General features: G+C 41.4%; 1 protein-coding gene across 1 annotated transcript; it reads left to right on the forward strand.

Moving 5' to 3' along the window:
* The first annotated feature begins 1,541 nt into the window (after window positions 1–1,541).
* LOC114475383 (potassium inwardly rectifying channel subfamily J member 6) lies at window positions 1,542–23,846 on the forward strand. Its single transcript, XM_028466129.1, has 3 exons — window positions 1,542–1,798; window positions 15,069–15,986; window positions 22,789–23,846. Exons 2-3 carry the CDS (start codon window positions 15,092–15,094, stop codon window positions 23,139–23,141), a joined length of 1,248 nt encoding a protein of 415 aa, XP_028321930.1. The 5' UTR covers window positions 1,542–1,798; window positions 15,069–15,091; the 3' UTR covers window positions 23,142–23,846.
* Window positions 23,847–25,053: the final 1,207 nt, after the last annotated feature.

Here is a 25,053-nt window from a genome sequence, read left to right on the forward strand (position 1 = left end):
GGCCGGTCGGCGGAGGGGGCCTGGTCTTGGCGGCGTGTTTTTGGCCTCCTCAAAAGCAGTTTTAAACTTTTTGCTTTCCTCGGCCTGTGGTCACGTGACTGCCGTAAAGTGATACGTTTTCCAGGCATTCACCAGGTCACATGACCTGGCCAAAGACGGTCCGTCTCTCCAAACTTAAATGGGTGGTATTTCAAGAGGGGAGTCCCGCTCGGAGCATTGATACTGTCAAGCACTGTATATTGGCCTGAGGAATCATTAAAAATAACTCATATGGGTCAACTCTTTAGGTCAAAAAGTTCACAGTGTGCCTTTAAGAAGAGTGCTCCCCAACATTTTAAAAATAAAACATGGCTGTATGCCATGCAAATGCTTCCATGTGATGTCAATCAGTTTAGCTACAGCACAGCTTCAGCCAAATGCCAAAGGTTTGTTATTAAGAAGGAACACCAGCAACATCTTGATGTAAAGGAGGATATATCCATGATTTCTAGATGTTCACATCAAATTCTGGGCCGACTGGCAGAACGTGGCCCCTGAACTATGGCTGTCACACTCCTGCTCCTCTGCTTGTTATAGAATTTCTGTTTCATTTCTCCAACCAGTCCTGCAATTTTCTCCTGAACTCATTGTCACCCTGGGAACTGGACATTTACTGTATATTTTATCTTCATTGGTTCTGTTAACCCTGGAGAAGATTTGAATTTTAACTGCTCATCTTCACTTAATTTATTCATTCGTTCAAACACAGTCTGACCTGTTTACCGCTGATCAGGGTCACCAGGGTCTACTGGTGCCTATCTCCAGCTCTCAGTGAGCGCTAGATGCAGGGGTACACCCTGGACAGGTCACCAGTCCATCACAAATAGACAGACATCCACTAACTTTTGTGTTTTAAATGGACTCCTGAGTCTGAAATAAAGGATGATGATGACTCCAATAAGAGCTCGACAGCGAGAACGTGCAAACTCCACACAGAAAGGACCTACTTTTTCACCCAATGGTGCGGGCTTATAGGACCTTCTTGCTGTGAGGCAGATGTGCCGCCATGCCGCCCATCATCTTTACAAATAACATAAATCGCAATTGGTGGGTCACATGTCTGTTTTCTGTAGGTCCCTAATAATTATGCACTTTTATTTTGGAGGAGACTACTTAGAGTAGCTATTGCTTCAATAATTATCTATTGATATGACAAACTTTTTTTTTCCCACACAGTTTGATTCATTTCTTTAGAGGTTTCTTGATTTAAACCAATATTTTAAAAAAATACATAATTTTCTGTCATGCAAGAGGGTCAAAAATAGTGTTCTCAGCGATGCCTTCATGATATGTGCATATCTATTTCTGTGATTAACAACTAAATAAAGCTTATTTTCAACATCAGCTTGTCATGAAAGACTGATGGAGGGATCACACTGAGGTGAATCACCTGTGGTACCTGTTGTTCTCCTGTGATTAGCTGTTTTGAGATGATAAATGAATTTATATAGTTTATTGCATGATTTTAGTTTGATTAACTCTTTCCCCCGTCTCTCAATAATCTTTGGCATGTATTTACAGTAACAGGCAGGAGTGTGTGTCTTCTCCCCGCCTCTCCTCTTCTTCCTCCTCCTCCTCCTCTTCCTCCCGCCTTCTTTCGGAGGGTGGAGGCTGTCGGCCGATGTCTTTCCTATGGAGAGGATGGAGGAAAAGGGGAATTAGCGGCTCTCCGTCCTTCGCTCTCCATCATCTCAACCTGCCTCGGTGGGATTCGCCTCTTTCCTTCATGGGAGCCACGCGGCCAAAGATGCCCATCCAGGTGAGCGCGCGCACCTCCGTCCTTTTTTTTCTTCTTTTTTTCTTTCTTTCTTTCTTTCTTTTTTTCTTTCTTTCTTTCTCACGCCTGCAGCGAGGCTGTTGATCGCCTGGTAAATGTGATCATCTGCTACATGGGGGACAGTGGGGGTGGAGAGTTACATAACAGTGCAAGAAGAAGACGCACAGATCATTAGACAGTTCTAGAGATCAGCGAGAGGCGGACAAAAGACGCACCTGGACGGCAATGTGCGCACCTAGGGTCGCTCCTCATCCTCCGTCCGTCTGTGGCATGACGAAAGGAAGTGGATGGATGAATGGATGGATGGATGGATGGATGGTGATTGGATGTTGCAGGCTGTGTGAGCCTGCAGGCCTCACACCTTAACGGGACTGGACTCATGCATGGGCCGCATATGTTCACAAGATAATGAAGCCAAACCCGGGTTAGCTTTTATTAAAACCATCAGGTGTGTTTTGATTCTCCACCTGGTGGGATACCAGCAAGAAATCTGTTTCCCAACAAATCCCACTAATCCCCGTTTGCACCACAATATAACCTGGAGAAAAGGCTTAACGTGAAGCCACTTATACCCTTTAACCTGCTTTTCATGGTTATTATCATCCTTTCTTTGGATAAAAAGTTGCTGTTCCTAAGTTATGACCCATTGATAGAGTTTTGTGAACAACTGATGAAGTATTTCTTTCATTATTTTGTCAAGTCCCCTCATTATAAAAAGGGTTTTCTCTTAACATTGCATCTTCTGTATAGAAATTGAACTTGATCATCAACAAATCAAATAATAAAGGAACTCTGATCCTAATTTGAATTAATATACGTTAAATGTCAACATACTGCAGGCTTAAAGCCCTCTTTAGTGTCCACAAAACTACTTTGTAGGCTTCAATTAGTCAGAATTATACACGACGGCACAAAAACCCACACTAAGATCTTATTCAATCTTTCATTCAAATCATCAATACATTTGGTATGACTTTTACTGCATTGGTGATTCAAAGCCAGCAATTGCAATACTGTAACTCACAGATGGGCAACTTTTATCACCACAAATATGTGATTTTTCCGATCGGAGGGCCACATTTCTTGAATTTATGTCCAGAATTTAGAATAATGAGTCTGACCAATCTAAACGCTAATACAGGAAAATGATTTTAGACCTTGAGCATATACCATGGAGTCATATTGTGTGTATTTGTTGTCCTTATGTGTTTTTGAAGTCATATTGTGTATTTTTGGGATAAATTAGTGTATTTTTGTTGTCATATTGTGTATTTTTGGGATAAATTAGTGTATTTTTGTTGTCATATTGTGTGTTTTTGGGATAAATTAGTGTATTTTTGTTGTCATATTGTGTGTTTTTGGGATAAATTTAGTGTATTTTTGTTGTCATATTGTGTGTTTCTTAGTTTTATGTTTCTTTTTTTTTGTAATTTTCTGTCATTATGTGTGTTTTTGGAGTCATTTTGTGTTAAGGGGTGCACAGGGGCGCTTATGATTTATGGCCCTTAATCAGTCTTGTCTGCTCTTTAATTTATTACTTAATCGTGCAATCTCTCAAAAATATACATGCAATCCAAAATTAAAGTGTCTGTTTAGCACATACTGTTTTTTTTGGCTGCAATAAGTCAGATCTTGTCTAAGGAGTTGATTACATGTTTAATCAGGATAAGACCAGCCTCTGTTCCACAGCTTTTATAAAGTCGCAGTCAGCTTTTATTAAAAAAAATCAACGTCTTTTAAGATTTTCAGTGTATCTCAGTTCGTCTCTTAGTTTGTATCCATGCCAACGAGAAGTCTGTCAGCTTTCCCTGCTACACCGCTTCCCATCAATACATATTAATCTCAGTGTGCTTAAAATAAAAGCAGCATCACACCTAAACAAAACTTTTCTGTTGATCTCATTGAACTCAGCAGTTTCTGAAGCTCAGAGCCTAGTCGTAGTTTTGGATTATAGATGATTTTAAATGTTTTTTTTAACCCAAAAAAAGCTGCCTGTAAAGTTGAAAAAAGATGTCCTGCTGACAAATTATGTAAGACAAATGACATAGACATCACAGATTTAGTGTAAAAAACAAAACAAACAAAAAAAATTCCAGATTTTTTTTTTTTTTTTTTTTTTTAATTCTAACACGAGCAGCTTTTGGCATGGATGAATCATTGGATTACTTTTGTAATCTACAACAGAATCAGCTGTAGTCTGTAGTCTTTCACGTGACCTCACGACAAACGTATTCTGCTGTGATACAAACCTGTAAATAATGAGTCACTATACTTTAAAGCAAGAATAACAAGCCCCCAAGAAACATTTAAAAGGAACATGAATGGTAAACTAATACTGGCATTTATAGATATTCAAATAAAGCAGGGCAAACATTAAAATTTGTATTGTTCTGAACTTATCTGAAACCATAATGCACAACTTGATGTCACTAACTCATCAGAAAACTGAGACTTCTCAACGAATAATTGTTGATGTATGTTTCCACCTATAATTGCACAGATAGTACATCTGTATGACTCCAGGCTGTGACAGAAATTAATTAGATATTCATTTTAATTCAATAGTCTGACTCAGAGCTACAGGAACAATGCATAATCAGGTTATCACATAATAGTTCTGTGTAGCGACTCTAAAAAAAGAAACAGAATTTAACAACCAACGTCATTTAATTTGGATTGGATTTTTTTTAAACATGTTTTATTGTAAATGCCAAGTGTTGAGCTTGTTTTGTGAAAGATTGTAGCTGAACATATGGTGACACAGCAGTTGCCCATCACCCCTGAACAGGACAGGCAAGTGAATACTGTGCTCCTCGATGCTTTGACCAGAAGAGAGATTGTGCACTGCTGCATAATGAACACAGGTTTTGTTTAATTCACAAAATTTTTGGAGCGGATTTAGATCAATATATCAATTCTTGATCAATTTGACAAAATCATTAAATATCTGTATATATATTGCAATATCTGGCAAAGAGGAGATTTGGTGCTTGGTGGAGGTTTGCGCTCCCTGAGAGCTCTTGTATTATCAATAGCATTCAGTTTTTAAAATATTTGTAAAAGGATAGTCCAATAAATGCCTGCATCTTAATAATGTATCAATACTTTTTTGTGCTAGAATTACACACTATTTATTTATAGATCATTATTCTACGGGTCTGGCACACTTAAGATCAAATTGCACTGCACTGCACTGTGTGTGTAAAGCTTTAGATCACATCGTAAATCACTCTATTGTGATAGAAATTAATTGATACTAGTTTCTACCAACATTGAAACCAATGAGACAAGGTTGAAAGACATTTTTTTTTTTTTTCTGTCCGATATTACAAATATTTGCATGTTTAATGCTAAGTCTGTGCAAAGTAACACATTTCACTTTGTAAGCTGCCAGTTTATAGTTCATAATACCAGATTCAGTTGGAACATTTCTATCAAAACACCAACAACCTCCTTTTTGGCTGCTTTACCAAAGACCCCCTGCTGGTACCAGCTTGGACCAACCTAATGTAGCAGCTGAAATCCAGACCTAGCAGGCAATACTCCGTACTGAGCCTGTGGGAACTGTTCCCTCAGAAGTGGCAGCAAGTAGCGTTCAATGTGCAGCTGTGGTCATCTCATACTGCGATTGTAATGAGTATTTCTTTGAGTGGGACTCTGTTGCATTTCGGATTGTTTTATTCTGCTTCTTGATTTGTTTTTGGTGTTTCTGTGGTTGTGTCTTTCCCAGCCTTTGTGTCTACTTGAAAGTTGTGGTCCCTTCTTGCGTAATGCGCCCACTGCCCTGACTCTGTGTAAGTACATGTATAGATCTCTCTTCCTCTGGTCTCACAAAGGTTAAAGCTGCACTACTTGAATCTTGAACCATGACAGAGGGGCATGGCTGAATTAGAACCGTAAATCCCGCCCCCCACTCCCAGACTCCTCCTCTCTGGAAGCGCATGAAATTGTGCACGAGAGCTGAATGTGCACTACTGGTAAAACATGTCGCCACGCAAAAGGATGCACACAAAATACAGGAAAATGGAACATTAGATTACTTATCTAGAAGGAAAACAGCCATTTGCGCATCCAAAGTTAGTCCAAAACTGAAAACAAGGTTTCACGGTGCACGCACTTTGCTATATATCACGGCAGCCAATGAGGAGGCTCTTTCATGGACTCTGCTCACCCCTCCATTTTCTAAATCCTGTGATTGGAGCTGGAGGAGATGACCACCAAGATTTTGTCTTCCAGGGTTTTATTCACTAAAATACTTAATTATAAGGCACAGACAGCATGCAGATGTACAATTTGTTTTCAGAAATTATTACTTTTACTATATGCTATATGATGCTGATGAGAATCTTTTTTTTAATTAAAGAAAATAATTTGAGTACCCCAGCTTTAAGCCCATCTCCCTGATTACCCTCACTTCTTAAAGAGTGCTTGTGCACTGATTGTTAGCTGGTGCTTTGTCTTGGTTGTCACCCTTTGTGTTCTCAGTGTCTTACAGTTTGTTTTTTGTGAGTTCTTTTGAATTTTTTTTTAGAGATTAGTATGAGTTAATATTATTTGTGAGCAGTTTTACTTTACTTTTGGAGTTAGACTGGATTTAGACTTTAGAGCCTCCTCCCCACCCCTTTGCATTTTTGTTCAACAACAACACTGCTCCTGACACTGAAATACTCAGACTTGCTCTTCTGAGACTGACAACATTGTTCCGCATCAATAGCACTGAAATCATGCTTCTTCTCCAATTGGAAGCTCGTCTTGACCGTATCTTATATGTTTTATTTATTTCACTTTTATCTAGGTTAATCCCATTGACATCAGTTATTTATATTAAAAGAGATGCCTGACCAAGCAGTCGGCAGCACAGCTACATCAAGAGCAGCAGCAACAACAAAAACGTAATATTACCTAAACATTAGGTTCCAGGTATAAAAGAATAGGACCCAGGATGTTTTCATGTAAAGTAGGTTGTTGCCATGTAATTAGTTGAGTAGAATTTAAACAGTAATAAAAACAGTGACAAAAATTTTGAATAAATTATAAAACATATTTAAACTGAAAGGCTTTTAATGATTTATGTAGACACGATGAATACCATTCAAGTGATTCCCTTTTTGTTTGTTATCTCCTGACACACTGTTTAAACCCCAAAACACAAGAAGACTTAGCATGTCTAGAAATAACTTCAGTGTGACGCCTTCGGTGGTTTGTGCTCAGCTGTTCAGTGGTCTAAAAATAGCGTGTCCCCTTGATTTCAGACACATCTGTATGATCAAGCTGCTCAGTTAATCATCTCACATTCCCTCTGGAGAGATCATCTAAAGTTCATCTGACTACTTTATGTAGGTCATCTTTATTTCACTTTTATAGGATGACATTCATGTCACTTAACTCCTCCAGGTTGGGAGGGTTTCCGCCTAACTGGGCTTTTTTTTTTTCAACATATTGATCTGTTTGTGTTACATTCTTTCTTCAAAGCATACATGCTTTATTCTTTGTTTATTTAGTTTCATTGTATGCTTTTGTACTCATGTCTTATATTTATGGTTTTAACATGCTTATTTTTATATACGTTGATTTTGGGCTGGCTTTTATTGATGTAGGAAGGTGGGTTTTGCGTAGCGTAGTGTAACCGTGACCTGTACACATTAATGTTTGAGAGTGTCCTCTGATCAGCCGATGCCACTTTTACTGTTAACTTTTTCCTTCAGGTTTCAATTCTGTCACATTTATTTTAAAGTGAAATAGAGACTTGTTTAACAAATAGATTAGATAAATATTATTAGGTTGTGTCTATAGGTCAAGAGAGGCCAGCAAGGTTACACAACAGTTAAGCTGAACTAAAAAAAAAAGAGAAGCAAATTTGTGTGCCTGAAGTTTACATGTTGTGAAGAGGGTTTTTTTTTTTTTTTTTTTTAAACAAAGAAACATTGTGGATAATAAAGACTGTTTTATTGCATTTTTGTAAATGCAAATAGATACTTGGCTAAATTTCAGAAGCTAAATGACAAACAAATTTTTTTTTAGACCTTTAATTGTCCATCCCCCATCAATCAAAAATAATTAGACCTACAGTACCTCCTGTTGTGGCGATTTTGAATCAAATTGAAAGGTTACAGGTCAGATGCGGACACAGGGTTTATTTGGTCAAAGGGTTTTTGGGGCAGACCGGTCTGGGATTCAAAGGTTTCAGTCAGTGTGCGTCCAATCAATCTGTAGTTGTTATGTGCTCTCAGGGTTTTTGTATGCTGCTGATAGCACTAAGCATAACAATGACAGAGTCTCTGAGAAGAGGCCTTGGCAAATGTTATTAGTACGATAGTATCTGGCCTGCTTAGGGCAGTTTGACCAGAACTGACCATGATAGATTCTGTAATCACATAACACCTCCACTCACAGAAAATAATAAATATATAGCAAACCAACTGCCCTGCAATGTTAACCATGTTAATGCCTCATGCATTTCAAAGATCTAAGTGTTTTAAGCTGATAAAAATTGATATGCATTCACCCCCAATTTACTGGCAAATAAATGTATATTGTATCATCATGATTATTATTATTATTATTATTATTATTATTGCTAATATCAAGTTTTCTCCTTTACACAATGTGTAGTTTCCAAAGAACTGTTTGTCTGGCAACACAAGGTCAAAATGTTAGACTAAAAAACAGGAAACTACAGTTTCACCATTAAAAAATTAAGCTTTAATTCATCTGTTTTGTAATTATTTGGCTAGATATTACTTTGAAAATACAGTTTTACCAATATTTGCCCATGTTTAATCAACTCCTGTTATATCACTCCTGTGCTCATCACTGTGATCGTATAAAGCATGCTGTAAACACGCCTGTGTTCAGCACAAGAATAAAACAGATGTCACATGAATGGCAGCCTCGTGCACAAAGAACATCCAGTGCATTGTTTCCTCCTCCGGCCTGCGCTGAAACGAGATGAAACAGACAAATGTTACCATATGCCACAGCCTCATCCACTACATTCCTGCTATACCGCAAAGCAAGTAGAAGGAGCTGGGCGTTGCCATGGATACCAGAGCTGCTCAAGCTCATAATATTCCCTTGTGAACGAGGAGAGGAGCGGCTCCAGCTTGGCCATTTGTTCCAGTGTTAGAAACAGGGCTGGTGGATCAGGTCTGCTGTAGTGTCAGGTCACATTAAAAACACATCCTAATGTGACAGCTGCTTCACCTGGCTGCGTTTCCTTTTTTCCTTTGTCCATGTTACCAAAAATAGAAATATTCTTTGTCAAGTACCGACAAAGTTGCTGTCAAATTTACACCAGCTTAAGCTGTGCCAGACTAATGTATAATGTATAAAATTATATATATTCAGTTCCTGCTCAGACACATCTGGCTTCACCAGAGAACCTGTGAAGAACATTGAATTGAATTTGATATGACTAATATTGGTCCATGCTCAAAGACCATGAACTGCACAGTTTTATTTTAGACAATGCCAGATTCTTATTGCCCATTGGGTTCATACATTGCACAGTTTAGATCTACCCCTGCAGTTGTTGGTGTTGTACATGAATATAACGTATTTATACCTCTATTTATTTATTTTTTGTTAAAAATGATAATCATACTAAATACTACCAGGAACTCACAAATTGGCAACAAAAACTCGGCAAACAAAAGATGATATATGATAAATAATAAAAAGAACAGACAAACAACAACAGAATACACAAAGGCCCTATGCTACGAATCTAGATAATTATATCCTGGATTAATCTCCGTTAGCGGGCTTCAAATAATTACATTCCCTGTCAGAGAGAAGCCGTCTTACGACGGTCAATCACAACACGCTAAATTAAGCCAAGTGTTTTCAGCCTGGGTAAGTGCACGCTCACATAAAAGGGGTGAAGATTGCAGCATCTGACCAATCAATGGAGAACCTGGCAGATGTTTACAATGGAGGAACATCTTATGATTTTAAACAAATATAATGAATTTAAATCCATGATGACAGCGAAGAGCAACAGTGTTAGTGCAGTGCACCAGGAGGGATTGTTTAGGAGGCGGAACTTTTATACTCGCTCAGATCTGATCCACTTCATAACTTGGTCACAACCAGGTTAGGTGTTGTTTTAGTTTAAAATTATGAATAATTAAAATCCATAATTCAGACCAAAAATAACACTGTTACAGTATGTCTCACTATGGGATGTGACCTCTGTCTACATTCCTCAGAAGCACTCTACTTCACTATGGCAATCTTGATTGGCCGGTGAAGTGCGACAGTCCGCTGGGAGACCCTCCCACCTCCTATAAAAGGAGGACACGGACAGACCATTCAAATAAGCAAACCTCTTCTCCTCGTTCGAGAAAGAAGGGCAGTCTGGTGAGACATCTCACTCATATTACTCATCGAACCAGGGTTACGAGAGTAACTTAAAGTTCTATTTCATAATATTTTGTGAGATGTCTCACTATGGGATATGGAAACTCCCATAGTGTAGACGTGTTTATTGAGCGGCACCAGCCTTCAGGGCAGAAGTCTGATTACATCAGGACAATAAAACCGCCCGCGCCACGCACAGGATGGATACATTCAGCATGTAAATGTGGACAAACTTGAGGGGCGAGGACCAGCTCACTGCCACACAGATGTCCTGGACAGACGCTCCCCTGAACAAAGCCCAGGATGTGGCAAGACCCCAGGTCGAGTGTGCACGCAGACCCGCAGGCGGCTGCAGAAACTGACTAAAGTAAGCCAAAGCAATAGCCTCCACAACCCAGTGTGACAGGCATTGCTTAGTGACAGGCTTCCCCTTACGGTGATTGGCCTAGGAGACGAACAGCTGATCGCTCCTCCTGAGGCACCTTGTCCTGGCCATATAAGTGCGAATCGCATGAACAAGACACAACAAATGAGTTGGCTGCTCACTCTGTGAGGCAGAAAAGCACGACCTGGTCAAACGGCGGGCGAAGTAATAGCCAACTGTACAGCAGCACATTTACACATGTCCACCGTGTCCAGATTCGGAGGATGGGAGATGAGTATGGAGCCCTCCATGTCCTCCTGAGAGGCAGCAAAGGCGGCCGACAGACCATCCCGAGCCGAGGTGACAAAGAGCTTGTCCTCATCATCCACACCCGAGAGGAGTGGATCGAAGGAGTCCTCCTCATACTCTCCACAGTCTATATCTATACCGGTGACGTCCTCGTCAAGTGGGGAGGTATCCGCCATGTTCAGCTGAGAGCCCCAGCTGGAGCCCTGAGCAACCACAGCATTCAAAGGAGCCACCTTTTCTGCGTCCACCACGGCAGGAGTGCCCTGCGCAGAGGGAAAGGGGCCCTGCTTAGGCCTGCTGAAAAGACGTGCCAGTCTCCTGTGGAGGCACCGGGTGTTGAACATCACGCAATGCCGACATGAGCCCGGGAATTCGACCGCTATTGTTCAATGTCCAGGCAGCTCGAACGTGCCTCGTGCCCATTGTTGTTGGAGATTCTCCCACCACATGGACAAAGGCGAGCCACATTGCATCCCGTCCCCTCGGTGAGAGGAGCCTCAGCCTCCATTTCCGCTTGACGCAGGCAAGAAGAGCAGGTGGATTAGCTTGCACTACCACGTGGTGGCTAACACAGGTGCTAGCAAGGATGTAGGATAATGTGAGCCGTAACATCCAAAACGTCGGGGTTAGCGTTGGGTTTCAAACGGCAGCTGGGTCGATGGCGTTCGGAAGCTTGGATACTGCGGTATAGAGCTGGAGCCGGGCCTTTCACTGCAGTGAGGGCCCAGGAGGAAGACGACATGCGCAGGCACGCGGAGGAGTCAAGGGCCGTGGTCAGATACGACTAGGTGTGCTGAGGTCTGTGAGCTCCGGCCTTGCGGCACAGAGCTAGCAGCGGGGCTGTCACTAGAGTGAGAGTCTATAGGTCAAGAGCAGGCGGTAGTCCTGCCAGCGTCCATCGACTGGAAAGAAAGAAAATATTTTCTGCGGACATTAAAACTGGTCAGAACTAATGTGCAAGATAGCTGAGAGGAGAAGAGGTTTTTGAATGGTGCGTGTCCGTGCGTGTCCGTGTTCTCCTTTTATAGGAGATGGGAGGGTCTCCCAGCGGACTGCTGCGTTTCACCAGCCAATCCGGATTGGCATAGTGAAAAAGAGTGCTTCTGAGGAATGTAGACAGAGGTCAGATCCCATAGTGAGACATCTCACAAAATGTTATGAAATAGAATTGTGCAAACCCAAAAACTCAACACAATGCAAACTAACCATGTCCATGAATGCAGCTCTCCAGAAAGCCTGATAAGGACCCTTTTAACATTGGATTGACACTGACCATCATCAAACTGTACAATCATTACACATTTTTCCTCTGACACATTGTTGTTGAGAACAAATTGTTCCCTTGTCTGCCACCTACTTAACAGGTGCTGTGATTGTACCTAATTAGTGGTATTGGCTTCATCTGGCTTCAGTCATATATTTATGGTTAGCTTGTGTATTTACACAGCAGGCTCTTACAATACAGGATTTAATAAGAAAATTATAAATAGGTTTATAATAATAACATAGATATTAATAAGGGTTGACTCTGAAAATTCGATTTTTATTATTAGACACATGTACTATACTGGCTCCTGTTAGTGCACCATTTATAGATGTGTTTTATTCAGAAGAAAATACAAAACTAAATAAAAACCATACCAGAGCCTGGGATAATGTCCCAAATGGTTTAAAAGACAACTTGATCATGAAGACAGACACTCCAGCAGGAACAGAAATACAGACAAGTGAGAAAAGGGAGCAGGATTTAGCTGAAATCATGAGAGGCTCAGAGTTAATCAACACCAGGACTGAGCGTTGGACCACAAAGACTCAGCAGGGAAGGGAAACACTCAGGTGTGAAGGGAGAAAGAAGGCCATCAGAGACTGAATGGAAAAGAAAGTGCTCGAACAAGACAACAGTAAACAAAGCAAAGGGGGAATAAACGAAATTGTATTAAAGGATTGTATGATGTTAAACTTAACAGATCTGTCATATTTGCAAGATCATCTATGCCAGTGCTGTGTACTGTAACTGTGCTTTTAGTTTGGCCTGGACCGTTGAGAGCTGGAGAGAGAAGAATGATCAAACTGTGGAATGGTCTAAATGGTCCATAAAGTTGGCACAGACCACTGCCCAGTGGTTGGAGACCACTGTACTAATACTATTGAAGCATTTGGGGCCAACATTGGTAAATAAAGGCAGCCCACTTGAACCTTATTCACATAATTAATAAAAGCGGATTTTGCTCTTTTCTGTATCATCAGCAATGTGAATAAAAGAGTTATTGAACATCTAGAAAGTTAAACCAACTGTTTTGGACAACAAAATATTGGTAAAGATTTAAATAAATGTGGTGGACTGTAGAAGATTTCCTTCTCATATTCCCACTGTTGCTGTGCCTCAGAAAATCAACTCCATTAGTTTCTGATTGTCTGCTGTTCAAAAGTGGCTGAGAAGCTTTGAAGAACTGCTTTTACTAACTCAGACAGGTTGTAGGTTGTGGTGAAAGAAATAGTTGTGGAAAGCTGCAGAGGTGGAAGTTGGGAATGTTTATCTGCACCACAAGCAACGTCTTACTTTAGCTAAAAATGTTTGTTCTCTCAGTTTGATGAAGAAAGATACAGCGATGAATGATATAGACCAGAATATATGTGGTATCTTCTCAGAATTACTTTCCCGAGCACCCACGATGCACTGCATCCTGGATCTGGTGTTATACACTGGATGTACGCTGCATGAGTTATTGTAGCAGAATGGTTTGCCATTGGCAGCGTGGGTGGTGACACGTTTTATTTCTGCTGAGTACTACCAATGGCGGATCTGCCTCCTGGACTCCAAGCGACGGCAGAGTGAGAGGTCCTTTGTTTATGCTCTCATGTCCACGCGTGCTTTGTTTGTTTAGCTGCCACTCAATCTGAGAAGATGTGCACATACATAAACCCGGCTATGTTTGTGAATGTGTCGCTGAGCGCAACGATGAATGGAAAATGACCTGAAATCTGAATATGTGATATTTAATAAAAAAAAAACATATTTAGTAGTAGTCTACTTTAAATGGGCTGAAACCATTAATAAACATTATGCCACGTTTTAAACTGGTTTGAATGTATGAAATTAAAAAATTTGTTCATATGCATTTAAAAAAAAATATATATATATATAAAAAAGGACCTGTGGACCATTTTGATGGAGAGAGCTTTTTGTTTATTGTGATTGATATCAAAATACAAGGCAATACAATGAGTTCCTTCTACTTTCAGACAAAAAGTAAACATGGGTAAAATGAGACTGACATTAAAAGCTGATAGTAAATGTGCCTCAACCTTATTAGAAAATAATTGTGGTCATATTAGCTACAGGCTCATGCATTTGATATTAATTAGATAATACATAAAATATACATTAATTGTATTATCACCAAGGATTGATTCATAGCCCTTTAATTTGCATCAGATCCGGGTTTGCACATTTTATTGCGATTTTTGAAAAAAAGGGGGTTCCCATACATTTAAACTTACTGTATCGTTAAGAATGGGGACAGAAATTCTTTCTGAAGTGTGAATATTTGGTGCTAAGCTGAGACTTGTTCTCTCTGAGTGCTCTTGTTTACAATGTTCCAAAACAGTATGTTTTATAATGTTATTTTATTTTTATTTGTTTTTTCAATACCTTTGATTTGTAGAACGTGTAATTTTCTAACCTTTTTAGTGTACACCTGCATTTGTCTTTAGGGGTTCCCTCCCTATCAAAAAAATTGTTTCTCTCATAACTGCTTTTCTGTGTTCTCTGTGTAAGAGAAATAAGAGGCGGAGGTCTCTCCAATGACATAAAAAAAATAGAGCGTACTGCTGTCCACATTTATATCCTGCACACAGCATCACTGGGGTCTGCAAGGGCCTATCGCTGGCATAAGGCTGGTACACCATATACTGGACGCCAGTCTGCTGCAGGTCCACATCGGGACAAATTACCATTCACACACACACTCCCTACAGACTCCAACTGACCTATTGCACATGTTTTTGGATCGTGGGAGGAAACCTTGGGTAACACCAACGCAAGCATTCCTGCTGTGAGGCAGAAGTTCTAACCACTGTTCCACCGAATTCACTCATTTTGTGCAGGTTTTCAATGTTATTTCTTATAGTCCACATGGTACTCACTCACTCACTCACTCACTCACTCACTCACTCACTCACTCACTCACTCATGATCTCTCTTTGTCTGTTTGATAGTCTTGAAACCATCCACAAACCCGATGGAGCAGGATGTGGAGAGCCCAGCCATCAGAAAGCCTAAGTTGCCGAAGCAGGCCCGGGAGGATCTGCCTAAACGGCTGGCAGAAAGGGACCGGGCCAAGAAGATCCAGAGGTACGTCCAGAAAGACGGCAAGTGCAATGTCCATCACGGCAACGTCCGGGAAACATATCGCTACCTGACTGACATTTTTACCACACTGGTAGACCTCAAGTGGAGGTTTAACCTCTTTATCTTCGTACTGGTCTACACAGTGACATGGTTGTTCTTTGGCTTCATGTGGTGGCTTATTGCCTACCTGCGAGGCGATCTGGACAATTTAACAGACAAACAATGGACTCCATGTGTCAATAACCTCAATGGATTTGTATCAGCCTTTCTGTTCTCCATTGAAACCGAGACAACTATTGGTTACGGATACAGAGTCATCACGGACCAATGCCCTGAGGGGATTCTTCTGCTTTTAATTCAGTCAGTGCTGGGATCTATCGTCAATGCCTTCATGGTGGGCTGCATGTTCGTAAAGATCTCGCAGCCCAAGAAACGAGCAGAAACACTAGTGTTTTCCACCAATGCCGTCATCTCCATGAGAGATGGACGGCTGTGCCTGATGTTCAGAGTCGGAGACCTCCGAAACTCGCACATTGTGGAGGCTTCAATCAGGGCCAAACTCATCAAGTCCAAGCAGACCAAGGAGGGCGAGTTCATCCCTCTAAACCAAACGGACATGAATGTGGGTTACAACACGGGCGATGATAGGCTCTTCCTCGTATCGCCACTCATCATTTGCCATGAGATTAACCAGCACAGCCCTTTTTGGGAGATCTCCCAGGCACACCTGTGCAAGGAGGATGTGGAAATCGTAGTGATCCTGGAGGGAATGGTGGAGGCCACAGGTGAGTCATTTATCTACTGTACAAAAACAGACGTGTGTTGTGCTTATTGCTTTCAATGCATCCATCTTTTCCATGATTTGCAGTTTTATTTATGCACACTTTAGCAATTTAACATCACAAGTATGGTAAAAAGAAAAAGAAAGAAAAAAAGACTTGTGAAGGGAATTGTTTTTCTTCTCTGGAGAAGCTAGCTCGGAGGATTATTCTTTTTAGGAAGGTGTTCGAACATCTCCGCAGAGGGTTTGTCAAACCACAGCTGCGTCATTACAGAAAACATAGAAAATATACTAGAGCTGTGAAAGCTGAGAATGAACTTCACACACACACACACATACACACACAAAAACAGGTGCCACACACTGATGGTACAAATGGAGGTCAAAGCTCTGCTGTCAAACTTCTTTCGTGTGATTTATGGTTTTTCCTGGATGTGATAAAGACTTTAGTCAGCCTCTGCTGCTGTGTGAGAGAGAAAATAGACTCTAGCCATGATGGAGTGAGTTTCTTAGCTGCTGTCAGAGAAAATACAATCCCTAATCCATCTTCAGTGGGGAGCTCAGGGACAGTTTAAGGGCTGCTGCGGAGAGAGCTGAGCTTTGAGCGCCACCAAGGAGCTCTGTTTGACCGCCAAAGTCACCAAGATGTTTAGAAACATCTCCTTAAATCCTTTGATAGAAATATGTTCCTTATTAATCTCTTACAAACACATTGTTTGATGCATGGGACATAGGACAAGTTTGAATCTGCTGCGGGCCCATGAGTAAGGCCCTCATTCCTAACAACTCCTCAGGTGCTAAACCTCAGAGATTTCTTTCTATAACCTTTTTTTTTTTTAAACATGACAGCCTCAATTAGATTAAGAATCTCTTTTTAAAAAGAATTATGGAAACAGGTTTAAGGGACTTGCTCAAGGTCTCACATTGGCCCACAGTGGATTTGAACTGGCAACCCTCTAGTTACAAGCCTGCTTATTAAGTAGGATGGAGGCAGAAAATTAACTCCATGTATATACCTTTACATATATGACAGTTAAAGTGGAAAAAATAATGTATGTATATTTCAAACAAGTAGATGCATAGTTTATAAAGCGAAAGAGTTTTACATTTATTTTAAATCCAATAAAACTAAAGGAGGTACATTGTTGAAAAAGCAGCACTCACTTAGTGTTTAGATACTCTTTACGTAGTGCAGGAAGGTAATTAGGTGAATAAGAAACAGAAGTGGCAACAGAAGGAAAGAGAGAGGCTACTTAAACCCTCACATAAACATACTGACAAAAAACACAGCGCTGGCACAAAGACAACTGGGAGCATAACTAATCCAAATTAACAAAAACATTCAAATTGAAAAATTGTGATTTTTTTTCTGAATACAGCACAAGATAAAGTATTTAACTGCATTGACCCATAAAAGGTTTGTCAAAAGAAATTCAAATATATTTTAAAATAATGTCTGCGCGGTGCTTAACTCATGGGTTGAGACCTGAAAGAGAAATATCTTGTATTTTTTAATGTTTAAAGGATTTTATTTAAACTGCAGAGTCATATAATCAGACTTCTAACAATACATTGGAATAATTTAATCAATGACAAGATTAAAAAGATGTATTTCAATTACACCTTTTCTAATTTCAGTCTGAGCTGATGGATAAAAACCTGCTGCCTTTTGTTCATTAGATGCTCATTTGAGATTTTTAACAAAAAGCATTTATTGAGAGTAATTAGGAGTCTTATCTTCTTAATGTGTTACTGCTAAATTTTCTTTTGGCCATGCAGTGATGATCTATATCATCGCATGATCAGTAATACAGAGATGGGCATCTTTTATCACAGCGGGGACCACACAGATGTCATTGCTTGATCCGAGGGCGACATAAAAATTCAGGTTAGCATTTAGTATGATACCCAATCTGAGCATTTATAAAGAACAAAGGTGCTTGTGCGTTCTTTGTTATTATGTGTGTTTCATTGTCCTCTTATTTGTTTTTGAGATAATTTTGTGGATTTATTGTTGTGTGTTTTTGGAGTCATTTACTGTATTTTTCTAGTAATTTTGGGCATTTTCTGTTTTTTGTGCAATTTTGTTGTTTTTCTCTGTGTTTTTGTGTATTTTTCTAGTAATTTTGTGTAATTCCTGTAATTATGTCGTCTTTCTGTTATGTTATAGTCATTTTGTGTTTTTTTGTTCACTTTCCTCTGGTTTTTGAAGTCATTTTGTGTATTTTTTTTCCTACTTTTTTGTTTTTGCAGACATTTTGTATATTTTAATTGTTGTTTTCTGTTTTTGGAGTAATTTTAAGGTGTTTTGGAGGCCACACAATTAGACACAGGGACACATGTGGCCTGCGCTCCACCATTGGCCAATTTCTGATTTAATACTTTTTAGAAAATAAAACATTTTTGGTCTCTACTCCTTGTTTATTACTGTTAATGGATTCCACAGTAAGACCAGTTAAGGCACATTGATCCAGAGGACACCTGGCCTTCCTCCCTTGTGCTAAAAACAGAAGTAGACTTGAATACATTAGATGAGATCACATTAAGATGCTTGATATCCATTGGAGGCCAGTATGGGATCATCCGTTTCCCTATCAGTCAATTCCATAATGACCTTGAGGTCTGTTTTTGATCCGGCTGCAGCAGTCTCGCATAGAGCACCGATAAGCATCAAATGTCACAAAAAGAGATGGCGCCACAGTGAAACAGGGGGAAGCACTGTTGCGCAAGGCTAAAAGTGTCACTCATCTGATAATGGAGGGGGATTCTTACTTAAAAAATGTTGCATTTTTGGTGAATAAACCTGAATTTAATTAGTAGTAAAGTTTCTTGCAGAGATTGTTCAACGTGAGCATGAATGTGCTGTCATCTTTGTAACAGCTGCTGCTGAAATATGACAAGGTCTGAGTGGGTAAAATGTTGCACCTGAAAAGAACAGTAAGGCAATTATTGCAGTTTGATATGGGGACAAATAAGGCAGCCTAAAATCCAAATGAACAGTACGAGAGCTGCAGAAGAAAATGCCCAGGACACCTTAGGTTATTTACATAACCTCGGTTCTATGAGTAATATGAGTGAGATGTCTCACTATGGGACACTCACCTGCAGCCCTCAGAAGCATTTTCCTCAATCTGCCAATCCTGACTAGCTGGTGAAACGTGTCCGTCCCGCCATGGACACTCCCACCTCTTATAAGAGGAGGAGGTGGACAGGCACACATCATTCAAAATGATACCTCATCACCCAAGCAAGAAGGGTTGTCTGGTGAGACGTCTCACTCATATTACTCGTAGAACTGGGGTTATGTAAATAACCTAAAGTTCGATTTCATTATATTTCCTGAGATGTCTCACTATGGGATGTGGTAGCTCCCGTATTGCAGACCCCGTGGTGAGTGTGTGTGCAGACCCTTTGGCGGCCGCAGACCCTGACTAGTATAAGCCAAAGCAAAAGCTTCCACCACCCAGTGTGACAGGTGTTGCTTAGCAACAGGCTTCCCCTTACAGGGATTAGCCCAGGAAACGAACAGCTGATCACCCCTCCTGAGGCTCCTTGTCATATCCATGTAAGTGCGCACCACACAAACTGGACAAAGCACATGAGGCCGCTGCTCACCTTGTGAAGCAGAAAAGACCAACAGGTCAATGGGAGAACATGAGCCCACCCCGTTCGGCACAAAGAACGGGTTGGGCTTCAAATCATCCTCACATTGAGGTTGAGCGCATGACGGGTGAACTGAGAGCGTATAGATGTCACTAACTCGCTTAGCTGATGCCAGAGCCAGTAACAAAACAGCCTTCAGAGAGGCAAACTTCTTGCCCGTCCCCCCCAGCGGTTCGAAAAGAGGATGTTTAAGTCCCTCCAGAACTACACCCAGATCCCACGGTGGTACCAGTGGTCTGGACATGGGGAGGAGCCTGCACGCTTCCTTCATAAACCGGCAGATCAGTGGGTGCTAGCTCAATGGTTTTTCCCCAAAGTTCTACATGATAGGTGGCGATCACCGCCAAATACACTTTCACAGTGGAAAAGGTGCTTGTCAATCAGGTCCTGCAGGAATGACAAAATCACTCCCACCAGGCACTGATAGGGGATGTGTCTCCTCTGGAGACACCATCCCTCAAATACCCTCCACTTGCAATCATAAGGAGATCTAGTGGAGGGGGCTCAGGCATTCTGTATAGTGGAAATCACACTTTGTGAGAGTCCCATGGCTGACAGATTGAGCCACTCAGGGGGACAACAGGTCTGCGCCCGTGTTCAGGCCCCCAGGAATGTGTGTCGCCCTCAGTGAGAGGAGACGACCACAGCTCCTCAGGATCAGTTTGCGTGCCGGCATATGCAACCGACGGGAGCACTGGCGGTTGATGTACACCACGGTCGTGGTATTGTCTGTCCTTACCAGGACATGATATCCCATGAGAGATGGAAGGAAGCGCATCGGCAAAAGGAACACCACTGAGAGCTTCAATTATTTACAGTATATGAGAGCGCTGGAGGTCTGCATTCCAGCGGCCCCCCACAGACCACCTTCCTGGACATAACGGTGCCCATGAGTACACCGTGCGTCAGGAACACCGAGGCCCGCCTGTGGCGCAGAGCTGCGTCGCACTCTAACTTAACCACACCCTTCGTGCAGCATGACAAAGATTCCCTCATGTTGAGGCGTCTGTGGTGACCACTTTCCCGTACATGATGGTGCCCATAGGCATCCCTTGTACCAGGAAAGTCGAGGCGCACCAGCAGCACAGCCCTGGCACACTCTGGTGTGACCATCACCATCACATGGGGACCATGTGTTGGGTCATCCATGAGGTCATCCACAGTTGGAACATTCTCCTGTAGGGATGACCAAGGCAGATTACGGGGATGGCAGTTGTCATCAACCCGAGTAACCGAGGACATAATCTGAATTAAACAATTTTTTTCCGGTTGAAAAAACGCAAGGCATGCTCTGAAAGCTTTCACCCGTTTCACCAAGAGGCGCGTCGTGAAAGACACAAAACCCATTGTCAGACAGGTGACTTAATAAAATACGCGTGCAGTGCGGGAGAAATGACAGAATTGCCCCTTTGTTTAACAGTAAGAAAATTTCTTCCTGTAAAATGCAGGCGGACTCTCCCAGAGCCCGCAAGTGTATTATACCGGCGTACGAGGAGGGGCAACGGCAACGGCAACTGCAGCCTGCATTCTCTCGAGCTTGTTTGAAACACTGGAGCACGGCCCATCTCTTGCTCCGAGGGAGAGAGTGGTAGCTGCTGCAGCCCATCGACTTAAGAGAGGCTTCATCCCCGGTGCGGTGGCACCCTCTCTTGGTGGAACAGTGTCATAGATAGATAAATAGATGAGAGACGGGGGCGTGGAAGGCCAAATGAACCGCGTTGAGATGGCGGGGCGGGCCGAGGAGGCAACGGAGGCCACAGAATGCGCAGCCCGGGCCGGAGTGATGAATGCGTTGTCTTCCTCATCCTTTCCTGACACAAGCAGGTCAGAGGAGATGGCAGCCAAGTTGAGCTGGGAGCCCCAGCTGGAACCGTGTGCTGCTGTGATGTCCCGCCTCTTCTATTGCTGCGACGGTCGCGCTGTGAGGAGGGTCAGAGCTTGCCAGACCGTCAGGGACGTTGGGGGCAGCATTGGAGCCGTCAGCTGGTGTGCTAACGCCCAGAGGTTTGAGACCGCGAAGTGGCGTCAAACCGAGACAGTGCCGACCAAGCGGAAGCAAGGTAAGTGCTGGCTTTTTTTGACCTGGTGTGGTCCACAAAAAAGCAAGTGCGCCCAGCCCTGCCAGCGCCCATTGACGGAGGCTAAAAAAGATCCGTCTGTGGGCAGTTGAGCTGGTGGAAGACGCGAGATATGCTTAAGAGTGAGAAGAGGTGTTTGAATGATGTGGGCCCATCCGCCTCTTTCTCTTATAGGAGGTGGGAGTGTCCCTGGCGGACAGACACGTTTCACCATCCAATCAGGATTGGCTGATTGAGAAAAATGCTTCTAAGGGTTGCAGAGGGGAGTGCATCCCAAAGTGAGACATCTCACAAAATATTATGAAATAGAACCTGCTGCCTCAAGGCATGATAAAGAAGTATTAGAAGAGCTAATGCTTCATTACTTCCGCCCAGGAGGTAATATTTTTACCGGCGTTTATTTACTCTTTTTTTTTTTCTGTTGACTGGATTACGTCATAAATGAAGTTTGACAAAATTTGGACTAAAAATAAACTACATTAAAAAAAATCCATATCTCTCATCATTGCTGAAATTTCAGAAATGTATTATGTTGGTTCGTAATTGAACAATCTTTACGAAATTTCACTCAGTTGCCAGGTTGGCTCCTCAATTACTCAGATTTAATTGCGAATCACTTATTTAAAAAATGGCAATGGCATATTTTGACCTACTGTGTCCTTGTAAATAGGGATAGAAATGTCTTACGAGCCATAAAAGGCAATAATGATCATGGTACTCAGATCAGGGTCACTGGTCCAGATGACTGCAAATCTGGATCAGAAGATATTTGGTGATTTGTGAAGGTTTGCGCTCTCTGTGTTCTTCTTCTAAATCCAAAGGTGTCAAACTCACAAGCCCCTAGGACCAAATCCGGCCCACCAATGCTTTCAGTTCAACCCACGAGAAGATTTGAGGAACAATTACAAAGAAAAACATTAATTTGGTATTATTTGATATATTCCCCTTTAAACTGAGGAGACAGCTGATTAAACTGGGTTTATAATCTCCTGCAGATCTATACTGAATCAAATCTGTGTCCACATGCAGCAACATGATTTCATACTGTTGTGTTTGTGTGTATAGGAATGACGTGCCAGGCAAGGAGCTCCTACATCAGCAGTGAGATAAAGTGGGGTTACCGCTTTACGCCCGTCCTGACGCTGGAGGACGGCTTCTACGAGGTCGACTACAACAGCTTCCATGACATCTACGAAACGGACACACCTGCCTGCAGTGCCAAAGAGCTCGCCGACATGGTCAACCGTGCACGCCTGCCTCTCACCTGGTCGATGGCCAGCAAGCTGAGCCAGCAAGGGCTGCCGGAGTCTGAGCAGGAGAACCAGGAGGCCAAAACCAACCTGGACACAGAGGGCAAGAACCAGCCGGCCGAGAGGAACGGAGATATTGCCAACATAGAGAGTGAGTCCAAAGTGTAGCCAGCGTGACAAGTGGAGCACAGACTATTTCACTATTTTCAGCCCAAAAACAAGAGGACACGAAGACATGTGGCCGAAGTGACAACTCTCTGCGGCAAGTGCATGTTTCCAATGAAGTGTGACGGGAGTCTTCTTATTTTTTCTATTGAGATAATCTAGGGGCATTTGCATAAGTATTTTTGTACATACTTTAAAACGTTTTGGATCCTTTGTTTTGTTGCGGTGTGAATATTTGACAGATGTTTGATACTAACTCCTTTTAGGATAGCTCTGTATATACTCTCTGCCTTACTGTATGTAAAAAGCTTTCATTTATTGGTTTTTCAGAAATATATAAGCATGTATAAATATTACCTGCAGCTATTTTGTGTTATGTATATAAAAGGCAAACATACAGTACATCTCAATGGATGCAATCTCTAGTTAAAACCAATGACTATTTTCCTCCCCGGATGAGAGATGTTTGTTTGAGGACATCCGACACGAAGCCATGACTGACTTCAGACAAAGGCCCTTTAAAACCTGCTCTCTGTCACTTTTGCACACTGGAGGCTGCTGGTGGAAAGGATTAGCAGCGATGTTCAGTCTCCAGAAACCCCTCGACTCACGTGTCACCCAACAGTGTCGACAATAAATAAACAGTAATTTCCTTATTATGCATATGCATCCTGTTTTGCTTTCGTTTGTTTTCTGTCTCGGTTCAGTTTGAGAGACAAAGAGAGAACTTGAGAAAAATATGGAGTGTTTGTTTCTGATAGCATTTGATTTACAGTCTGTGGGTTGGTAGTGTGAGGGATGAGTCAGTGTTTATACTATTGGGATACTCTTTTACTCCATTTATTTCACTCCTCATCTCATTATAGACATGTTTTTTTTTTTATTCTTTTAAATTGAGAAACTCATCAAATCGATTTGTTCCTCCGAAAACGAAGTTGAAATATTTAAAACTAAAGTCAGTTCTGTGTAGTTTCTGTGCCTGCTTATCTAAGTGTTCTTGGTCAAAGGAGGCAGAGCTTTTTCATGTTTTTAGACACTGCAGTGGTTACTGTACTGTACCAGAGTACCATGAAAATGACTGGTGTGATCAATGACAACATGTATTTCTAAAAAGAAAGTTTGTCTTTTTCCAAGCAGCCTCACAACTTGCTCTTAGATTTTATAGATTTTAATCAGTGTTAAGTGAGAGAGGTTTTCATGTAAAACTGTCCAATCTTTGACTCTTTATTAGTTCAGGAGACACATATGACCCGTTGTGAATTAAAATCAGTTGCACTGGAATAATCTGAGTGTTTGTGTGAAAGATAGAAGTTAGACTTCACCAATTTTGTGTCTTCATCTATCAATTATAGATGTAAATGACAATTTACAGAAAAGAGCCATTACTGAATTATGGGATGTTTTAGAAGACAATCAGATTTCCCTGTAAACTCTACTCATGCTGCAGCATGTTGCCGAGTAGATGATCAGAACTGACCTGCATCGAGCTGGGTCCTCCTTCCACCCCATCCAGCACCTTTAAGAGGAGCTGGAACAGAGGTTTTTGGACTAGGCCTTTCGTCCAACATCAGTGCCTGACAACAAAAATGCTCTTTTTTTTTGCTTTCAGTTTGTTTGTTTCAGTCTAACAAAAAAGAATCTTAAAACGTAAATCACAATTTAAAAATATCTAACAAGACTGAAACAGGCAGAAGCAAAATTGCTTATATGCCTAACATAATTCATAACATTGAAGTTGCTTTCTCAAATAATACAGAAAAGAAATGCAAGCATTCAGCAAAGTACATACTTTGCCTTTTTCAAATAATGCAAACAAATATATATATATATATATATATATACATACTTTTTTTACATACATAATTTAACAAATAACACTTTATACTCTTAAAAACACATTTCTACTGCTTCACAT

This window comes from Gouania willdenowi, chromosome 14 (genome assembly GCF_900634775.1).
Source record: "Gouania willdenowi chromosome 14, fGouWil2.1, whole genome shotgun sequence".
NCBI lineage: Eukaryota > Metazoa > Chordata > Actinopteri > Blenniiformes > Gobiesocidae > Gouania > Gouania willdenowi.